Here is a 21,187-nt window from a genome sequence, read left to right as displayed (position 1 = left end):
AGGAAAAAATTGAAGTGACCCAGAAACGAGATGTGGAGGGCATGGGCATACCTGAGATCAAGTATGGAGAGTCCATGTGCTTTGTACAGCATGTTTCATCTGGCCTGTGGCTTACATATGCTGCTGTTGATGCCAAATCTGCACGTCTAGGTCCTCTGAAGCGAAAGGTAAAGCAGAAAGCATTTACTCTTCTATTTATGAGTGTTGAGTATATACTTATGTTTGAAGAACACCCATGTTTGATTCGTAGGCCATACTCCACAAAGAAGGTCACATGGATGATGCCCTCACGGTTGCTCGATCTCAGACTGAAGAGTCTCAAGCTGCCAGGATGATTTACAGCACAACAGGCCTCTTCAACCAGTTCATCAAGTAGCATTTTATATGTTATTTCAATCTTTTATATTAGTCATTTTCTTGTTTTTTTTTTAAATTATATGTCATATTTGTTGTGGTATTCTCATGTCTTCTGTATTCTCTTTATGTTCCCAGAGGACTTGATGCTCTAAGTGGAAAAAATAAATCTGCCAATGCCCCGTCTCTGCCTATGGACACAGTGGTGCTCTCGTTGCAGGATCTCATTTTCTACTTCCGACCCCCTGAAGAGGAACTGGAGCACGAGGACAAGCAGTTCAAGCTCCGCTCCTTAAAAAACAGACAGAACCTTTTTCAGGAAGAGGTTAGTTTGGATAATGAGAACTCACTGTTCATGAGAACAGCTGAATTCTGGATTAACATTTTATTTGATAGATTAAATCTTTGGTCAGTGCTTTTATTTCGGTTTTGATTGCTGTAACAGGGAATGATTACGCTTGTTCTGGACTGCGTTGATCGCCTCAATGTGTACAACACAGCAGCCCATTTCTCAGAGTATGCTGGGGAAGAAGCTGCTGAGTCATGGAAAGAGATTGTGAACTTACTGTATGAATTGCTAGGTATGTGCAGATGATGGTTTATTTCACTCATTCACTGTTTTCATTAGTGTTACCACATCTGGACACTTTTCTTGTTTGTGAGTCTGTTGCATTTCTAATCTTTTCTTTGATCAGCTTCTTTGATCAGAGGTAACCGTGCCAACTGCGCCCTCTTCTGCGACAACCTTGACTGGCTGGTCAGTAAACTGGATCGTTTGGAAGCATCTTCAGGTATCTAGGACATGAATCTGTTTATTAGCTGATGGAAACTGGTTTTGTTTTATAACGACAGAGGGTTGATAAAACTGAACTTATTGTGCTGTATTCATTTGCATTATTATTTTTTTTCTGAGAACATATGCATTTACTGTGTTGGTCTTCTGCAATTTAATATAAAGCCCAAAACTTTACAGTGTATTCATATATTGTCATATTTTTTTACGAGAATAGGAATCCTGGAGGTTTTATATTGCGTCCTGATTGAGAGTCCGGAGGTTTTGAATATTATTCAAGAGAATCACATCAAATCAATCATCTCTCTACTGGATAAGCATGGACGCAATCACAAGGTCAGAAACACTGCAACGATGTTTTCTGAGCATACTGCAAAAACCTGCAGCATGTGAACTTATTGCTCTCGACATACTTACTGTATAAAATGCAGTGAGTCTTAGATTCTATAAACCTTTTCCTGACAGGTCTTGGATGTGCTTTGTTCCCTCTGTGTGTGTAATGGGGTCGCTGTAAGGTCAAATCAGAATCTCATCACAGAGAATCTGTTACCAGGACGTGACCTTCTACTTCAAACTAACATCATCAACTATGTAACCAGGTGGGTCAGATTATAGTGAATGTTTCATCTTTGTTGATTTCACCAAAGTATCGAAACAACTCCTCTGACTCCTCCTTTATTGTAATCTTACCTCAGCATGAGACCCAATGTTTTCCTTGGAACTTGCGAAGGATCCACTCAGTATAAGAAGTGGTATTTTGAGGTGATGGTGGACCACGTAGAGCCGTTTCTCACAGCTCAGCCATATCATCTCCGTGTAGGTTGGGCTCTGACAGAGGGTTACAGTCCTTATCCTGGCGGAGGAGAAGGCTGGGGGGGTAACGGGGTTGGAGATGATCTCTACTCTTATGGTTTTGACGGGCTTCACCTCTGGTCAGGTAAAATCTACTATGGTTTATGGTAAATGTACACAGGATTGTTCCTTTCCCTTCCAGCCATTGTTCATGTTGTATTTTGACTTCCAGTTGCCCGATCCTTGTTTACTTAAAATTGCCTTATTTCTAATCTTTTTCATAAACATTTTGGTAGATTGTTCTTGGATATTAATAGAAAGTTTCCAAATAAGCTTCCATTTTGGTTTTCTCTTAAAATCCAAGAGGACTCTCCACAAGGCTTTTATTTGTGCAGTCATGTGCAGCTCCTTATAGGAGTGGAAGAACACCATTCAGTTGTCTCTCTGGTGGCACTCCTATCAAGAGTCTAATGAAAGGAAGCAGCTTAATCCCTTATGTCTAAAAACATCCCCATACACACACTTTCAGAAGTTTTTTGCATCTTCAGCACCAACTCTTGTGCAGACTTTTGCTGATTAGTCTTCTGTATGAATTTCAGAAATAGTAAACTGTAAAATATAATTTTACTCGCTTTATGTGTCTGCAGGACGTGTTCCACGTCATGTCGCCACAACAAATCAGCACCTCCTGGCAGCAGAGGATGTGGTCAGCTGCTGCTTGGATCTGAGCGTGCCCAGTATTTCCTTTCGTATAAATGGCCATCCTGTTCAGGGAATGTTTGAGAACTTCAACCTAGATGGACTGTTCTTTCCAGTTGTGAGCTTCTCTGCAGGCATAAGGTAGGATATTGTGCATTTATCGAGTAAATATTATGATTTTATTTATTAATAATTGCATTATAGGTATTTAAATAATTGTTTTGTAAACCAGCTACTGTCATTTTTTTCCCCCAAAAGACTGAGATTTCTTCTTGGAGGTCGTCATGGGCATTTCAAGTTTCTCCCACCTCCAGGCTACGCTCCGTGCTATGAAGCAGTGCTACCCAGGGACCGTTTGCGGATCGAGCCCATCAAAGAGTATAAGCAGGACTTTGATGGCGTCCGGAATCTGCTGGGTCCAACTCAGTCCCTTTCACATACAGCCTTCACACCTTGTCCAGTAGACACTATACAGGTAAAATCCAGTTTTTACTGCTTTCATTTTCTTTTCTTCATGCTGTGCTGATTTTTTTGAGTATCATTTCAGATTGTGCTTCCACCTCATTTGGAGCGCATTCGAGAAAAGCTCGCAGAAAATAGCCACGAGTTATGGGCTGTTACCCGCATTGAACAAGGGTGGACGTATGGACCAGTGAGTGATTCGGTCCTGGTTATGGTTCCCACAGAACATATTGTTGTATACATCAGCTGTTTTGTTTTAAAAATCTTTGCACTTTTTGTTGTTAAAAGTTTCGTGACGATAACAAGAAGCTGCACCCCTGCCTGGTAGATTTCCAGAGTCTGCCTGAACCTGAGAAGAACTATAATTTAGCAATGTCTGGAGAGACACTGAAGTACGGTGGATTCTTCACTTAATTAACAGCACTGGGCTTTCATCTGTTTGTGTTTCTAATGTTTTGTGTGATTCATTTCACAGGACTCTGTTGGCACTAGGCTGTCATGTAGGAATGGGAGATGAGAAAGCAGAAGAGAATCTCAAAAGGACCAAACTCCCTAAAACGTGAGCCACAAAAACATTAATAACCTTAACTCATGAAGTTATTTTTATAACAATCTGTAAAGGCTCTCCAGGACCCATTTTGATCACATAGCATTGTTAATTAGGTACATGCAGAGTAACGGATACAAGCCGGCCCCTTTGGACCTTAACCATGTCAAGCTGACTCCTAATCAAAACACTCTAGTGGAGAGACTGGCAGAAAATGGACACAATGTTTGGGCAAGAGACCGAGTCCGCCAGGGATGGACATACAGTATTGTCCAGGTACCACCATTCTTTCTATGGACTCACAAAAATGATAATCATCATTATCATCATACTAGTATGGTTGTAGCATATGTCTCCTGATGTGTGTGTGTTCACAATCTCCTCCCAGACGAATAAATCAATCTGTCTGTGGCATCTATTTTCAAATATTTTATAGAAATTCCAAAATTATTTATATTTGTGCACTTGAGAGATAAGTTGCAACAATTCTCCTAACTGACTCCAAATAAAATGCCAGATGTGTCACAATATAATGTTCCATATCATCGTACTATAATAGTCATAGCATATGCATGCTAGAATGCCCCCCTTCTCCCACGTGTAACACAGGGATGTACTAGTAATAATAATAAAAATAATTGAAATGTGTGTGATTATATTTTAATGTTTGGTATTATTTTTTTGTAAAGGACATTATGAACAAGCGCAATCCTCGTCTGGTTCCTTATAACCTCCTGGATGAAAAGACAAAAAAGACCAACAGAGACACGGTTTGTGCTGCTGTTCGCACTCTGATTGGTTACGGTTACAACATAGAACCACCTGATCAGGAGAGCAGTAAGTTTCCACCATTTAAAAGCAGTAAATCATGTTTTTAACGTCATCTTGGAAGATCCTTTATTAAAGAAATGTACAAGGTTTTTAATTGTTGACATATTCATTAGTGGGTTTGTGCTTTTATAGGTGGACATGGACCAGGCAGCTCCCGTGGAGATAAAATCAGAGTGTTCAGAGCAGAGAAATCTTACGCTGTTACACAGGGGAAGTGGTACTTTGAGTTTGAAGCTGTGACAGTTGGAGAGATGAGAGTGGGCTGGTCCAGGCCCAATGTTCGTGCAGACACTGAACTTGGTGCAGATGAGTTGGCGTATGTCTTCAATGGCTTTAAGGTGGGAGACCATAGTTTCTACACTATGATGGGTGCCTACATCTGTCTGGTATTAAACTACAAAGTTATAATGTTTTTAGGCCCAACGCTGGCACATAGGAAATGAGCCATTTGGCCGTCAGTGGCAATCTGGTGATGTGGTGGGTTGTATGATTGACCTCACTGAGATGAACATCATGTTCACACTCAATGGAGAAATGCTGATCAGTGATTCAGGCTCAGAGATGGCTTTTAAGGATATTGAGATAGGAGAAGGTAGGTACAATAAAAAGTGAGTACCTTTGCATGTGTATTCCATGTTTCATTTGTGTGTTCATGCATGTTTCCAACACCTCCAGGCTTCATACCTGTGTGCAGTCTGGGCCTGTCTCAGGTTGGCAGGATCAACCTGGGTCAGAACGTCAGCAGTCTTCGATACTTTACCATCTGTGGCCTACAGGAAGGGTTTGAACCATTTGCTATCAACATGAAAAGAGACATTACCATGTGGTTCAGCAAGAGCCTTCCCCAGTTTATTCCTGTCCCAGCTGATCATCCTCACATTGAGGTACTGTACATCACCTGTTACAATGATTTGTTTCCACGCTGAATACGTAATTTCAAGATCACAGTCAAAACCTGTTTGTCTGTGCACTAGGTGTCACGCGTTGATGGGACAGTTGATACCCCCCCTTGTATTAAAGCGACCCACAAGACATTTGGATCTCAGAATGCCAACACAGATCTGCTCTTCTTCAGACTCAGCATGCCAGTTGAGTTTCATGAGACTTTTAAAATCCCAGCAGGGACCACTCTTCTTACTCGCACTTTGACCATCCCTGAGGATGAAGTGTTGGAGGTGGACCCAGGCTCTGATTTTGAAATACTCAAAAAGTCTGCAACTCGCAAGGAGCAGGAGGAAGAGAAGAAGGAAACCTCAGTTCCTAAAGAGACGCCTGCTATCAAAAATGGAGAAAACGAGAAGGATGCCTCCACTGAGAAAAGCAAAAAGAAAGGGTATGGAATCACATAGCACCACTTTAGAAGTGGATGTGTCAAATCTATCGATGGGATACTGTGTTTGTGAGCAGTAGTGTAATTACTGTTGTTCTTTGCAGTTTCCTTTTCAAGGCTAAAAAGGCAGCGTTAATAACTCCAACCCCTGTTGTACCCACCATGCCCCGCTTAGTGGAAGATGTAGTACCAGATGACAGGGATGACATGGACATCATCCTCAATACCACTACAGTATGTCTGAACTTATTATATTCATTAAACATATAAAGTTCATGCCTAAACTTGCCATTTATGGCGCTACTGCCAGTTTGTAATCATTAACAAACTATATAAGAAAACTGCCTTTTTTAACAGCGATGATCAGTGATTTTCACATTAAATAATTTTTGTGTGCTTCTTTTTCTCCTTCGTTCACCAGTACTATTACTCAGTACGAGTGTTTGCTGGACAGGAGCTAAGTGGCGTGTGGGTTGGCTGGATAACACCTGACTATCACCAGTACGACCCACATTTTGATATCAGCAAAGTCAGAAATGTAACTGTCACTGTAGGTGATGACAAAGGCAACATTCATGACAGGTATGTTACTTATGGAAAGACCCCACCACCCCCCCAAAAAAGCCTGTGTTTCCAGTTGAATATGATAAACATACACAACTGGTTTCTTGGTTCTTCTTTGTTTTTACAGTATCAAACGCAGCAATTGCTATATTGTATGGGGAGGGGAGTTCAGTAGCTCCCAGCAGACCCGAGTCAGTCAGGAGGATTTTGTGATTGGCTGTCTCATTGATTTGGACACTGGACTAATGACTTTCACTGGAAATGGAAAAGAGATCAATACATTTTATCAGGTTAGATAATTTTCAGTCTGATATTATGCCTTCCTCTTGCTTGTATATATTGTTGTTTATTCCTGCTGTCTTACTATTCATATAGACATGGAGCACCCACAATTTCATTGTACATGGACAATGACAATAATGAGCTATTCTATTTTATTCCTGGTTAAATTCTGTATTCGTAAATTATCTTCCTTCAGGTGGAGCCAACCACAAAATTGTTTCCAGCTGTCTTTGTTCTGCCTTCCAGTCAGAATATGATTCAGTTTGATTTAGGCAAGCTCAAGGTCAGTCGCAAAGAATTGCTGCATTTAATCAACCTTCAAAATAGGAAATACAGTTTCCAGTTATCGGCTGTGTTGTGTAACAGCCTTTCTTCTTAATGCCTCATTTGTCTTGCTAGAACATCATGCCGATCTCAGCCGCAATGTTTCGGAGTGAACGCAAAAATCCAGTCCCCCAGTGTCCTCCTAGACTGGATGTCCAGATGTTAACTCCAGTTATCTGGAGCCGAATGCCCAACAACTTCCTAGCTCCAGAGATGGGACGTGTTAGTGAGAGACTAGGCTGGATGGTGGAGTGTACGGAGCCACTCACTATGATGGCCCTTCACATCCCCGAGGAAAACAGGTCAGCATCTCTGCTGTATTCATCTTTTATTCTTAGAAGATGCTAAGATGTGTTTTTTTCAGCAAATCTCTTTACTTTAAATAGGTGTATTGACATCTTGGAGCTGTCTGAACGGATGGATTTGCTGAAGTTCCACTACCATACTCTGAAGCTATACAGCTCAGTTTGTGCACTGGGAAACAACCGTGTGGCACATGCTTTGTGCAGCCACGTGGATGAATCGCAGCTCTTTTACGCCATAGAGAACACCTACCTACCTGGACCAATGAGGAGTGGCTTTTATGACCTGCTCATCAGCATGCACCTGGAGTCAGCTAAAAGGAATCGTCTGGGGACCAACAAGGAATTCATAGTTCCAATGACAGAAGAAACACGTAGTATCACTCTGTACTCCGACAAGTCTCATGCTTTACCTGGCGTCGGCCTAACTACATGTCTACGTCCAAAACTTCATTTCTCTTCTGTTGGGTTTGTGGGAACAGATCAAGATATTTACACACTTAGTCCAGTCATTCCCTTACTGGTAAGACTGAGGTGTCTTTGCACTTAATGGCAACTCTGAATTTATTAATAATCACAATTTTACATGCTTTGTACTGTATATTATATACATTATACCTTACATTTAATCAACATATTGTATTTTTAGGTGCTAAAGACCAAAGCTCTAAACATGCTGACTGAGGCAGTGCAGGATGGAGGTCAAGCCATGAGAGATCCTGTGGGAGGCAGTGTTGAGTTTCATTTCGTTCCAATCCTAAAGCTCATCAGTACCCTTCTCATAATGGGTGTGTTTGATGATGAAGATGTCACACACATCCTAAAGATGATTGAGCCCACAGTCTTTAGAGGCAAGCAAGCGGAGGAGCCTGGTGAGGGGGATGCCAAGGTGCAAGAAGAGAAGGACCTTCCCAAAGTAGCAGCGATTAAAGAAGGGGAGCAGGAAGCCCTGGGGGAAGAAGAAGAGGAATTTGAGGATGATGGGTTGGGTTATGAAGAAGAAGAGGAAGAACTGGAGGAAGAAGAAGCAATAGAGGAGGGTGAATCTATTGTGCCACATGAGGAAACAGTGGTTGAGACAGACCCGGTAAATGGTGAGAAAGGAGCTGAGGAAACAGAGAAAGAGGTGAAACCTTTAGAGACGGGCGGGGAGGGAAAAGAAGAACATCTAGAGCAAGGACTTTTCCAGATGAAGCTACCAGAGTCTGTGAAACTACAGGTATGACAGTTTGTGTATTCAGAGGAACTCTCTTTCCGAATGCTTGATATCTAACTTTATTAATGCTGATTCACTTTGCTTTTGTCCTTTAGATGTGCACTCTGCTGCAGTATTTCTGTGACTGTGAGCTACGTCATAGAGTGGAGGCCATCATTGCATTTTCCGACCAGTTTGTCAACCAGATACAGTCCAACCAGAGGCAGCGCTACAATGAACTCATGCAGGCCTTCACCATGAGTGCTGCCGAGACTGCTCGCAAGACCCGTGAATTTCGTTCCCCACCACAGGAGCAAGTACGAAGAAAACAGAGTACATTTGTTAACTGTTAAACTGTATAAATAAATTCTAAAAATATTTTTTAAAAACTGGCTACATTTCTACACATTTTTCTTTGTCTGTGTTTTATTTCAACAGAAAAGTGGAAAAATAATTTTGCCTGATATAAAATGGACTTAGCTACTCATGTACTACCATGAAACATCCCTTAAAGTAAAAAAAATGATCATACTTGCCTGTTTCTAACCTCACTGTAGGTCAACATGCTCATGAACTTCAAGAACTCTATTGAGGATGAAGAGTCCCCAATTCCTGATGAAGTCCGCGAATCTCTGGTTGCCTTTCACAATGCTTTGCTGACTCATTGTGGTCAGTTTTCACTTCCTGCATCAAGTGTGCATTGAAAAATTGTCCCTACCGTTACATTGACTTACTTAAAACATTGACCTCAGGTGTTCACATTGAAGAGGAGGAACAAGAGGAAGAAGTGGATAATTCTGTCCGTGGACGGCTCCTTCGATTGCTGGAAAGGGTAAAAAAGTTTCGTGAGAAGAAGGAGGAGGTGGAGTCTGAGCCACAAGAAGACAAAAAACCAAGTAAGCCTTTTTTGCTTTTAACAAGCAATTTAGTATTTATTACCAAGTTCAACATGTTTTAATGCAAAAACGATGATTATTGCAAATAACGATAACCAATTTGTGGATTTGTGGTCTGTCATTTGTCAGTAATGTATTTTATTAAAGCAGTTTTTCCCAGGAGTTTTATTGTATATATAGTATTGTCTTCCAAAATTAAATCAAACTAGGGCCACTTAAATACAAGACCATTCTCATTCTTACTTAACCTTCTGTCTTTTTGCACCAGGCACATTGCAGGAGTTGATTTCACATACTATGATCCACTGGGCGCAGGAGTCTTTTATCCAGAACCCTGAGCTCGTGCGTATGATGTTCAGCCTCCTTCACAGGCAGTATGATGGACTCGGTGAGCTCATGCGTGCCCTTCCTAAGGCCTACACCATCAATGCAGTTTCCATTCAGGACACCATGGACCTCTTGGAGTGCTTGGGCCAGATCCGCTCACTGCTTATTGTCCAGATGGGTCCAGAAGAGGAGAGACTTATAATTCAAAGCATTGGGTTTGATGACATTTAAATTTTCATTCTCATTTCTCAGTATCTTGCATTAAAATAAATGATTGATAGGTTTGTGTGATACAAGCTAAATTTAATTGGTCTTTCTTAGGAACATCATGAGTAACAAAGTTTTCTATCAGCACCCCAACTTGATGCGAGCTCTGGGCATGCATGAAACTGTTATGGAGGTCATGGTCAATGTACTTGGTGGTGGGGACTCAAAAGTATGTTTTTTAATTCATTCATCATCATTGTAAACATCTTCTTGTGGAAAGACAAATGTATAAAATAAATAAAATCTACTGCTTTATTTAACTTACTTCTTCTGTTACAGGAGATCAGATTTCCTCGGGTGGTGACAAACTGCTGCCGTTTCCTCTGCTACTTCTGTCGCATCAGTCGTCAAAATCAGCGTTCCATGTTTGACCATCTCAGCTACCTTCTCCAGAACAGTGGCATTGGCCTTGGTGATTGTCTTTGTTGAAATCCAATGTTAGTCTCGATGATTTCTTTCTCATACATGGACTGTGATAAACCTGGCCACTGCGTTTGTTGTATACTTTAGGAATGCGTGGCTCCACCCCCTTGGATGTGGCTGCAGCGTCTTGTATTGACAATAACGAGCTGGCATTAGCTCTTCAAGAGCAGGATCTTGAAATGGTAAAACAAAGTTTAATCTGTTCAAAATTCTATAGCTTTTTAACCTGACTTGAATACACTCATAATCTTTCCAGGTAGTGAAGTATTTAGCCGGATGTGGACTTCAGAGCTGTCCAATGCTACTGGCTAAAGGATATCCTGACATCGGCTGGAATCCTTGTGGTGGAGAGAAATATCTTGACTTTCTTCGTTTTGCTGTTTTTGTCAATGGTCAGATTTTTTTTTTTCAACATTTCATTGTAACATTTCATTTTAATTTCCTCATTATTTCTGATTCTCGATCTTATCAATAACCTATAAGAACTATGGTCTCTATTTCTTGTAGGAGAAAGTGTAGAGGAGAATGCAAATGTGGTGGTGCGCCTCCTCATCCGTAGGCCTGAGTGCTTTGGTCCAGCCTTGAGAGGGGAGGGTGGCAATGGACTCCTGGCTGCAATTGAGGAGGCAATCAAAATATCAGAGGACCCTGCAAGGGATGGCCCTAGTGTTAAGAAAGATAGACGCTTTCCCATGTAAGAGCTTTTTGGCTTCATTGGAAGGATTTTATTATCCGCTCTAGTGTTGCAGAAAGATAGAGACATGTTTTTTACCGACAGGTTTGGAGGAGAGGAACAGCACGAGGAGAACAGGGTTCACCTGGGAAATGCCATTATGTCTTTTTACTCTGCTCTTATTGACCTGCTGGGAAGATGTGCTCCAGAGATGCATGTAAGCTGCCATGCTAAACGTATCCAAATGTTTTAGTTTTATAGAAAAAAAAAGTTTATAGTGTGTTTGTCTCTACAGTTGATCCAGGCTGGTAAAGGTGAGGCTCTCAGGATCAGGGCCATTCTGAGGTCTCTGGTCCCTATAGAAGATCTGGTGGGAGTCATCAGTCTTCCTCTTCAGATTCCAGCTTTTGGAAAAGGTGAAAATTCATAATAAATTAGTTATGTATTCAGTCAGTCAACAAATTATCCCAATAATGGACAACCAGTAAAACCATTACTGGTTTTACTGGTTGTCCTACATTGTACACAGCTGCGTGCTAATAGGTCCTTTCTCTCTGGGTTTTCAGTCATTTTAATTACTTTCCCCAAATGTTTTCTTCATGTTGTGCTTAGACAACAGCGTTATTGAACCAAAGATGTCTGCTAGCTTTGTGCCAGATCACAAGGCTCCCATGGTGCTGTTCTTGGACAGAGTTTATGGTATTGACAACCAAGATTTCCTTCTCCATGTGCTGGAGGTGGGCTTTTTGCCTGACATGAGAGCTGCTTCCTCCCTGGATACGGTAAGGCTCAAACAGTTCACACTGTTTTTGTTTGTTTCTCTGGGAACAATGGAAAGCTTATACAGACTAAGATAACTGCTAAGATTTCTTGTCAACAGGTTGCTTTTAGCACCACTGAGATGGCTTTGGCTTTGAACCGCTACCTCTGCTCAGCTGTGTTGCCACTCATCACCAAGTGTGCCCCGCTCTTTGCTGGCAGTGATCATCGAGCCATAATGATTGACTCCATGTTGCACACAATCTACAGGCTGTCTCGTGGACGAGCCTTCACAAAAGCCCAAAGAGATATTATTGAAGAGTGCCTCATGGCTCTGTGCAAGTGAGTTTAACATGATAGGATGCCTTACATGTCATTTAATACTGCCAGGTTTGGATTAGGTGTTAATGTATTTTTTCTTCAGGCATCTACGTCCATCTATGCTTCAGCATCTGCTAAGGCGGCTGGTATTTGATGTGCCCATTCTCAATGAGTATGCCAAAATGCCTCTAAAGGTATGAGGACCCTGTAAAATGTTTTCACTATTAACAGAATATTTTTCTTTTAGTTTAGCTGTTTCACTTTTGTTATGTTGCGCTCTGCAGCTTTTAACCAATCACTATGAGCGTTGTTGGAAATATTATTGCCTCCCTAATGGTTGGGCTAATTTTGGAGTTGCATCAGAAGAGGAGCTGCATCTTACACGCAAACTGTTTTGGGGGATCTTTGAATCACTAGCTCACAAGGTAACTCCTGCAAATTATTTTGCTTTTTCAGTTTATTAGTTGGCTTATTAAATGACAGCTGGGATGGGCTCCAGCTGCCCTAAATCCTGGATGGATGGAACGATGCATGGATGGATGGATGGATGGATATTGTAATATTTTTTTATTGTGATTCCAGAAATTTGATGCTGAAATTTTCAAAATTTCAATGCCATGCATCTGCGCCATTGCTGGAGCCATTCCTCCTGACTATGTAGATGCCAGCTACTCCTCCAAGACAGAGAAAAAGGCATCAGTAGATGCAGAGGGAAACTTTGATCCTAAACCTGTGGATACAACAAAGTGAGGGGCTTTTTACTTTGCTAGAAATTAATCATCTCTCTGTTTTTTGTACTTAAAGCTAATGTTACTCTGATGCTTCTTCCAACCATAGCACTATCATCCCTGAGAGATTGGATCCCTTTATTAACAGATATGCTGAATACACTCATGACAAATGGGCCTTTGAAAAGGTAAAGTTTTGTTTATAAGTCTTTAGCTAAATCTGGACCAACACATTAGGTTAATTTGATGCAGCTATACATTCACCAGTATATATAACTCTAAAGAAATACAAAGGGATCCTAGTAAGCATGACTGACAGCTGTAATTCATGCTGTATATGGCCATGTATGTTTCAGATTCAGAATAACTGGTCATACGGTGAGGCACTGGATGAAAATGCAAAAACCCACCCCATGCTTAGACCGTACAAGACATTCTCAGAGAAGGTACGTTCACAGACATGCAGTGATCATCTTGAATCTTGATGTAGTGTGTGTATTTGTTTCTGCTCACACTGGCTTTTCTCAAAGGACAAAGAGATCTACCGATGGCCAATTAAAGAGTCAATCAAAGCCATGATTGCATGGGAATGGAACATTGAGAAAGCTAGAGAGGAGGAAGAGTCAGAGAAGAAGAAGGCAACATCACGAAAAATCTCACAGACTGCACAGGTATACAGTTGTTTAGAGCCCTTGACTGACTGCATTAATACTTAATAATAATGTTGCTTGTTGTACAGTAGAGTGCATAACAATCTTTCTGTTCTAGGCAACTTATGATCCAAGCCATGGCTATAGTCCACAGCCCATTGATATCTCCCATATGGCTCTTTCGAGAGATTTGCAGGTATGGGTTTAAAATGTTGCATCCTTCTATTTTGCAATCTTAGCATCTTACTAATATTTATATCTGCTTATAGTCAATGGCAGAACAACTGGCAGAAAATTACCATAACACCTGGGGAAGAAAGAAAAAGTTGGAGCTGCAAGCAAAAGGTGATTTTAGTTCTTTTGAGGGTGGAATATAGAGAAGGAAAGATTTGTCTTTTCCAAATAGTTCTGGATGTGCTTTTGTTTGTGCAGGAGGTGGAACACATCCTCTGCTCGTGCCCTACGATACCCTGACAGCTAAAGAAAAGGCACGAGACAGAGAGAAGGCATACGAGCTGCTGAAGTTCTTGCAGCTTAATGGATACGCTGTCACAAGGTAATAATAAAATAGTTGAGAATGGACAACATTGAACCTTGGTTCAAAATAAAGAAAATTTATCCAAGCTACTCAAAAGACTTTTTGAATCAGTAGTTCCTAAAAATGCATTGATTTGTATGGTATTACATGCAATAGCAAAGAGTTTGCTATTGCTGTTGCTAAAATTCAACTTTGTGGGTTTTTTTGGTGTAGATTGATAAAAATAATCGATAGGGCACGTGAGCATCCTTTGGCATACCAGAAAAAGTTTAACCACTGACTTCGATCTTCTGTCTTTTCAACATAAAACAAACATTAATTGCAGGCTTCATCTTGACTGAAATAAACTGATGCATAACAGCCTGACTGTATTATGATGTACGACCAAGAGCATGAGCATTATGAGCATTAATTCTTTCACTATAAGAAACCAGTATGGACATGGCATTATTGCGGCCTCCTTAAATAGTGTTTTATTATGGCACAAATTCTGAACAGGAAGTCTTTCATTGTTATTATATATCAATTTTTGAGATATAAACTCTCCCCAACTTTAGAGGCCTTAAAGACATGGAGTCGGACATATCATCCATTGAAAAGAGGTTTGCGTATGGTTTCCTTCAGAAACTGCTGAAATGGATGGAAATCGCACAGGAGTTCATCGCACATCTTGGTATTGTGGGGCAAAGATGAAAAATAGTGTGGTGTACATTCAATTTTTGCCACTGTGTCCGTGATATTGTATATTGCAATCTGTTTTACAGAGGCTGTGGTTAGCAGCGGACGAGTGGAAAAGTCTCCCCATGAGCAGGAAATCAAATTCTTTGCCAAGGTGAGACTATTGTGTGAATGTAAAATGTAAAATACTTGTACTTGTTATTTCTGTACTAAATGTGGAAAACCCTCTGAATTCTCTCTCTCAGATCTTGATGCCTCTAATAAACCAGTATTTCAAAAATCACTGCCTCTACTTTTTGTCTACACCTGCAAAAGTCCTGGGTAGTGGCGGGCATTCTTCCAATAAGGAGAAGGAGATGATTGCAAGGTGATGTCTCTGTTTTATAAATATGACACAGAAATATATATATTTGTATATCTTTTATTCAAATATTATGTTTCTCCTTTTATGAGCTTTTTATTTCTTCTTGAGTTTTCTTTTTCTTCCTTTTCCTTTTTTTCACTTTGTAGTATCTTCTGTAAAATGTCTGCTTTGGTGAGGCACAGAGTTTCTCTCTTTGGTAAGATGGCAAACTTGCAGCACCACTCTTTCTGAATCTTTTCTCTCTCTTCTCTGTTTATGTGTGTTTCTGTATTTTGTGAGCTGCAATGCACCATTCTGTCACCCGGGTTAGCCTAAATGCCATTGCTCCATGTTTTTATGGATATACAGTAGCTGATGATGTGGATTTATTTCTATATTTGCAGGAACGGATGCCCCAGCAATTGTTAACTGTCTTCACATTCTGGCTCGATCACTGGATGCAAGGTTTGTTTGTTTTTTTAATAACACTATAAAACTGTATTATAGTTATTTTTCATGTTTTTCCTTTTACCTTTTGTGTTTGCCTCATTAGGACGGTAATGAAGTCAGGACCTGAGATTGTTAAAGCAGGGCTACGATCGTTCTTTGAGAGTGCTGCTGATGATATTGAGAAGATGGTTGAAAATCTCAAATTGGGCAAAGTTTCGAAAGGCAATCAGGTACATGATGTTTAATATGGGCATTCACAAATTAGAACTCATATATCCAAGTCCATAATCATATGCTGCTTCTCTTTTTTCCAGCAAGTGAAAGGCGTCTCTCAGAACATCAACTACACCACCATTGCACTGCTCCCAGTACTTACCTCCCTGTTTGATCACATTGCTCAGCACCAATTTGGAGATGATGTCATCTGTGAGTGCTTATTCATGCTTTATATTCCATCCATCTGTTCTTTTAACCACTTATCCAATTCCAGTGACCAATTCAAGTGACACTGGACAGGTTGCCAGTCTATCACAGGACTACTAAAGAAAGACAGACAACTAATCACCTACAGCCACTTTAAACTCTTTATTGGATAGTGATAGGAAGTTAAGACAAAACTCACGCAGGCCAAGGGAGAACATTCAGACTCAACATGTGTTTTGTAGCCTCGTTGTTATTCATTAATAATTCAGACACTCTCGGTCTCTCTGTGTTTTTGCATACAGTGGATGATCTGCAGATGTCATGCTATCGGATCATGTGCAGCATCTACTCCCTGGGGACAGTGAAAAATCTACATGTTGAGAGGTGACTCCATATTTTTTAAGATGTAAAGTAATTTACTACTGATCATTTTGGAGCATTTGCTGCACTCGTTCTTTTGCCTTTACAGGCAGAGGCCAGCTCTTGGAGAGTGTTTGGCACACCTTGCAGCAGCTATGCCGGTGGCCTACTTAGAACCCCATCTAAATGAATTTAATGCTTTCTCTGTGTACACCACAAAGACTCCCAGAGAGAGAGCCAGTGAGTGCAATACTGTTGTCACACTTTTTTTTAAATCTAGCAAAGTCTTGTTTTTGAATTATCTTTCAATATTTCTCTTCTGGATTAAAGTCTTGGGCCTTCCCAATGAGGTCCAGGAATTATGTCCAGACATCCCAGAGCTGGATACTCTGCTGAAGGAGATTGGGGACTTGGCAGAGTCGGGGGCTCGTTACACTGAGATGCCTCATGTGATTGAAATTACTTTACCCATGCTTTGTAACTACCTCATTCGCTGGTGGGAGAGAGGACTTGAAAATTTTCCTGAGATGGAGGGCCGACTGTGCACCGAGGTCACGTCAGAACAACTTAATCAGCTGCTAGGAAGCATCATGAAAATTGTAGTGAACAACCTGGGAATAGATGAAGCCTCCTGGATGAAGAGATTGGCTGGTGGGAGCTGTTTTAAACTCTGCTCACATACCAGTGTTTTTTTGGTTTCCTCTGCAAGGAAGTTAAAACCAGTTCTTTTCTCCACTAGTGTTTTCACAGCCCATTGTTAGCAGAGCAAAGCCAGAAATGCTTAAGTCTCACTTCATCCCAACTATGGAGAAACTAAAGAAACGCACATCAAAGGTGGTGGCTGAGGAGGACCATTTAAGGATGGAGGGAAAATCAGAGGGAGATGAGGAAGATGGCACTATACGTGATGAGTTTGCTGTCCTCTGTAGAGACTTGTATGCCCTTTACCCTCTACTTATTCGCTATGTGGACAATAACAGGTAGAATAATGTTACAGTCACCAAGCTATGAATCCTGCCTCATATTGACAAAATTGCAATATATAAATCTTTTTATATATTGTTAATTATCAAAACTTGTGATAAAGAGAGTTTAGCCTTATAATAATTTATTCTGCTACAGAGCGAGGTGGCTGACATGTCCTGACCCAGATGCAGAAGAGCTCTTCCGAATGGTTGGAGAAGTCTTTATTTTCTGGTCCAAATCTCATGTGAGTATGTTCACTTGGCCTTTTTGTTTGCAAGCGTTTATAAAAACTTAATCCATCCAATAATTATGCTTCTGTTTCTCTCCTGCAGAACTTCAAGCGAGAGGAACAAAACTTTGTGGTGATGAATGAGATCAATAACATGTCATTCCTCACCGCTGACAGCAAGAGTAAAATGAGCAAGGTGAGTTAGTGAAAGGCTGCACATGCCAGTGTAGACCACATGTCAAATCAGGCAACTTTAGGACATATTGTTTAACAACTGTATGTCTTCCTTCCCTTGTGGCAATATTTTATGGTATAATTTGAAGATTTCATGACATTACCAACCAGTTTCAGTCACTTATAATTGGTCATTTAATAAGCATTTTGTTATTCTTAGCATAATGGTAATAGCTTTAGGGAAAAAAAATTATTTGAAAGCCGGGGAAGCAGTCTAATACAAAAACACACTTACGCACCATTTTTTGTTTTTTGGTCTTATTTAAACATAGTGAAAGCTGCTGTAACCTCTTTGAGATTTGATTTTTAATTCAGATCTTTGCGAAGGCTCGCAGTTGTGTTAATGATATTCTCTCTTTGGCTGTCCATTGTTCTCTTCTTTTGTGTTGCGGCTGGGTTTCCAGGGCGGGGACACAGAGGTTAGACTTTGTTTTTGCACGACCGCTGTGCTGACCGCATGGCACCTCACTTTGGGGGAGCTTTTCATCAACCTCCCCAGCACACTGGCACATCTGATCCACACAAGTACACTCACTACATATCCACAAACACATGTGAACACACGTAACTTGTGTACACAGAAACACACAAAAAAATCCTGCAGATTTTAATCATCGAGATGTGGAATTAATTCACTGCCACTGACAAGGGCCTCTATGTGTAGTTGTTTCTGCAAAGTCTTGATTTGCAGCCTCTTAGCGATGAAGCAAAACTGGTGTGAATTTATTACTACACATATCTGGTCATTTATATATAATTAAAAGTCAAGGTCTTAGCCATATATTTCATTATTGATTGGTTTGGATACACTTACACTGGCATTAACTTTATTATATTGCGATTTAAGTCTACACTGACACAATGTCAGTACAATGTACAATATCTTACACAAAATCATTCATTTATATTGTATCTCTTCATAGACTTTAGTGCAGAATTGTTCATAAGGGAAGCTGGGAAAATATACTCATATAGTTCTCATAAAGGATCACTGGACTAATGGGCAGGCCCCACCTGCGGGCTTTCCCCAGTCCTGCCAGTGTGTGTGGGGGGGAGTCTGGAGGCGTTTGATGAAAGTACTCAGCTGTACAGTTCGGCTCATGGCACTGGGCTTTACACAAATATCAAAGTGGAAGTGGGAGCACAGTGCCATCATGCTGTCACTGAGTTTGCTCTTTTTTGATCATAGCTGAGTTGGAGTCTTCTAGTATGCCTTTTGTTTCACTTCATGGAAGATGGTTTAGCTGTAGGTATTTGTAATGTAGCATTTTGTCCACTAGGGGATGGTGTTAGTCTTCTCTGTGCTCTTTCTTATCTCCTCCCTTAAAATGCCATGGTACATCATTGTTTTAGTTTTTTTTATGCTCCCTAGTACCCACACTAACACACAGCTTGACGCTAAATGTTACTGAAGCAGATTTACTGAAACATTTGTTAGGTTCTCTTTTTAAAAGTGCTCAAAGTACCATGAACCTAACCAACATATTAATTCACACTTATTTCCTAAAATATTCCCCAAAACACTTTGCATCCTCTAAACTACTTCACCATAACAAACATACACCTTACACTTAGAGGTTTTTTATTTCATTAAAAAAGAAAAAAATCTGGGACCACTTTAATGTCTAACCGTGATGCCTCAGCAAAACCCCTTTAATAAAAAGATTTAAGCTTTTATGTATAGTACTGTGCAAAAGTCCCGAGCCACCCCTCAGTTCTATGTATTTTGCTAGGAAAATAGGTGATTAATATATGTGTAAACATGGAAATACAGTTTATAGGGCAAAAAAGTGTGCAATTCTAACAAGCTTGAAAATCCATATTTGACATGACCACCTTTATTCTTCAACACAGCCTGAACTCTCTTAGGCAAACCTTTTTGTCATTTCTTTAATTAGTCTTCAGGAATAGTTCTCCAGGCTTCTTGAAGGACATTCAAAGCTCTTGTTTGGATGTTGGCTGCCTCTTTGTTCCATTCTCTATCAAGATGATCCCACATTGCTTCAATAATGTTGAGATCTGGGCTCTGTTGTGCCTCTCTCCTGACCTCCATATGCATCTACATACAATAGATTGATTAACTGAAGGATAAAATGCATCTCTCAGGTCCTGTGTCAGCTCTTTGCTGAATGTTTTCCTATTTCTTAAGGACATGACATTTACATAGTGTTATTATACAGTAGATACAGTAGCTTTTTTTTTAGGCCTACCAGTTTTTCTGAAAATAAGTGAAAAAGCACCCACTGCCCCCCCAAAAAATTGGACGACCCTCAGATGATTATTAGAGAACTATTATTCCAGACCACTTACAATAAATTACAAGAAAGTCATCTTGAAAGTAAAATAGAAAGAAATGAAGGATGGCTCAAGTCTTTTGAATCAATCGTTTATTTTCACAAGGCAAGATAACGGTTTACATAAATAATCACCAGCACAATGATGGCGGTCTTCCTAGAAACAGATTCTATAATATGGCTAAGATCAATATGAATCATCTACACAGTTCAGTTTTGTGGTTCAAAAAGAAATACCCTGTAAAGTAGAATTCTTAGAGCAAATATGTAATAGAGTAAACATTAATATTATGAAAGGTATTTATATACTTTATGCAATAGCATCCATTTGCACATTTTGGAGGACTCTAGAAAGAGCAGCTAACAGAAGGACTGAACTCTCACAGAAGCAGAGCATGAACTCAAATACAGGGAAGAGACATTTCCTTTAGTTTGTTTAATTGTAGCTGTGTGATTTTAACTGCATGCTACTAATAAGTCTAACTCTGAGGATCTTGTTCTTTAACATCATCTAATATTTTGAGTTTTCACCAAGGGCTACAGTTCCTAGAAAATTTCATTTACAATTATAGTATAAAGTGAATTTGTTTTGTTTAGCTGTCCTTTTCATGGAATTTTGAATGGATTGTGACTTGAATGAAATATTTTCTCTTGCACGTTGTTAGTGCAATATGACTGATTTATTTTATTCTAAGACCCATTTCCTTTCAGCCTCCCCTTCAAAAAAGCAGCAATACTCCCACTTTCTTATACATTTTCACTCTCTCCTCTACTTACCAGTCTGGGCTCAGAGAAAAAATAACTCTATAGTTGGGGAACAACCGGATTCTGACCTTTAAATATGGGCACTTGTCTTTTTAGTGCCGATTGTTGACTCTAACATCTTTATAAATTATATTATTAGTAGATGTAGTAGTGTGTTTCTACTTGGAGAGACCTACTGTGCATAATAAAAACATTTCCAGCACTGTGTATTGCTCAGCTGGTGCTAATGTTGAATGACTTTCAGTATTTAGCATTAATTCAGTCACATCACAATTGTAAAGAATACTGGCTGTATCATCACAATCATTTTATATATTTTTATTCAGCCTTATATTCAGAATACTTTGTAATTTTTCAAGACAGTATTTTAAATCAGTTTGTTAAGTTA

The 21,187-nt window shown here is 40.0% G+C and overlaps 1 protein-coding gene across 2 annotated transcripts in view; it reads left to right on the top strand.

Moving 5' to 3' along the window:
• Positions 1-21,187, top strand: part of LOC102781775 (ryanodine receptor 1-like) — a 53,153-nt gene that overhangs the window by 7,535 nt on the left and 24,431 nt on the right. For both annotated transcript variants that reach the window (XM_087847278.1, XM_087847277.1), the window contains exons 12-73: positions 3-167; positions 251-372; positions 493-679; positions 800-935; positions 1,050-1,145; positions 1,365-1,483; positions 1,613-1,746; positions 1,843-2,084; positions 2,587-2,779; positions 2,897-3,113; positions 3,186-3,290; positions 3,389-3,492; positions 3,576-3,659; positions 3,764-3,923; positions 4,337-4,484; positions 4,611-4,816; positions 4,896-5,070; positions 5,154-5,362; positions 5,453-5,811; positions 5,913-6,042; positions 6,230-6,390; positions 6,500-6,662; positions 6,851-6,937; positions 7,054-7,280; positions 7,365-7,803; positions 7,930-8,499; positions 8,592-8,792; positions 9,033-9,144; positions 9,228-9,371; positions 9,640-9,913; positions 10,020-10,134; positions 10,245-10,377; positions 10,476-10,570; positions 10,645-10,780; positions 10,896-11,082; positions 11,167-11,278; positions 11,357-11,477; positions 11,674-11,843; positions 11,942-12,162; positions 12,245-12,335; positions 12,426-12,566; positions 12,724-12,887; positions 12,979-13,057; positions 13,226-13,315; positions 13,400-13,540; positions 13,638-13,715; positions 13,789-13,864; positions 13,952-14,075; positions 14,615-14,730; positions 14,822-14,889; positions 14,981-15,102; positions 15,246-15,295; positions 15,483-15,543; positions 15,632-15,758; positions 15,843-15,954; positions 16,254-16,335; positions 16,421-16,551; positions 16,642-16,962; positions 17,051-17,291; positions 17,434-17,521; positions 17,610-17,702; positions 18,145-18,159. In XM_087847278.1, the coding sequence (XP_087703404.1) occupies positions 3-167; positions 251-372; positions 493-679; positions 800-935; positions 1,050-1,145; positions 1,365-1,483; positions 1,613-1,746; positions 1,843-2,084; positions 2,587-2,779; positions 2,897-3,113; positions 3,186-3,290; positions 3,389-3,492; positions 3,576-3,659; positions 3,764-3,923; positions 4,337-4,484; positions 4,611-4,816; positions 4,896-5,070; positions 5,154-5,362; positions 5,453-5,811; positions 5,913-6,042; positions 6,230-6,390; positions 6,500-6,662; positions 6,851-6,937; positions 7,054-7,280; positions 7,365-7,803; positions 7,930-8,499; positions 8,592-8,792; positions 9,033-9,144; positions 9,228-9,371; positions 9,640-9,913; positions 10,020-10,134; positions 10,245-10,377; positions 10,476-10,570; positions 10,645-10,780; positions 10,896-11,082; positions 11,167-11,278; positions 11,357-11,477; positions 11,674-11,843; positions 11,942-12,162; positions 12,245-12,335; positions 12,426-12,566; positions 12,724-12,887; positions 12,979-13,057; positions 13,226-13,315; positions 13,400-13,540; positions 13,638-13,715; positions 13,789-13,864; positions 13,952-14,075; positions 14,615-14,730; positions 14,822-14,889; positions 14,981-15,102; positions 15,246-15,295; positions 15,483-15,543; positions 15,632-15,758; positions 15,843-15,954; positions 16,254-16,335; positions 16,421-16,551; positions 16,642-16,962; positions 17,051-17,291; positions 17,434-17,521; positions 17,610-17,702; positions 18,145-18,159 (9,570 nt within the window). The remainder of the gene's footprint in view (positions 1-2; positions 168-250; positions 373-492; positions 680-799; positions 936-1,049; positions 1,146-1,364; positions 1,484-1,612; positions 1,747-1,842; positions 2,085-2,586; positions 2,780-2,896; positions 3,114-3,185; positions 3,291-3,388; positions 3,493-3,575; positions 3,660-3,763; positions 3,924-4,336; positions 4,485-4,610; positions 4,817-4,895; positions 5,071-5,153; positions 5,363-5,452; positions 5,812-5,912; positions 6,043-6,229; positions 6,391-6,499; positions 6,663-6,850; positions 6,938-7,053; positions 7,281-7,364; positions 7,804-7,929; positions 8,500-8,591; positions 8,793-9,032; positions 9,145-9,227; positions 9,372-9,639; positions 9,914-10,019; positions 10,135-10,244; positions 10,378-10,475; positions 10,571-10,644; positions 10,781-10,895; positions 11,083-11,166; positions 11,279-11,356; positions 11,478-11,673; positions 11,844-11,941; positions 12,163-12,244; positions 12,336-12,425; positions 12,567-12,723; positions 12,888-12,978; positions 13,058-13,225; positions 13,316-13,399; positions 13,541-13,637; positions 13,716-13,788; positions 13,865-13,951; positions 14,076-14,614; positions 14,731-14,821; positions 14,890-14,980; positions 15,103-15,245; positions 15,296-15,482; positions 15,544-15,631; positions 15,759-15,842; positions 15,955-16,253; positions 16,336-16,420; positions 16,552-16,641; positions 16,963-17,050; positions 17,292-17,433; positions 17,522-17,609; positions 17,703-18,144; positions 18,160-21,187) is intronic.

This window comes from Neolamprologus brichardi, chromosome 10 (assembly GCF_056152115.1).
Source record: "Neolamprologus brichardi isolate AB-2024 chromosome 10, ASM5615211v1, whole genome shotgun sequence".
Taxonomy (NCBI): Eukaryota; Metazoa; Chordata; class Actinopteri; order Cichliformes; family Cichlidae; genus Neolamprologus; species Neolamprologus brichardi.
Note: the sequence above shows the minus strand (reverse complement) of the source record. Positions and strands in the feature narration are given on the sequence as shown.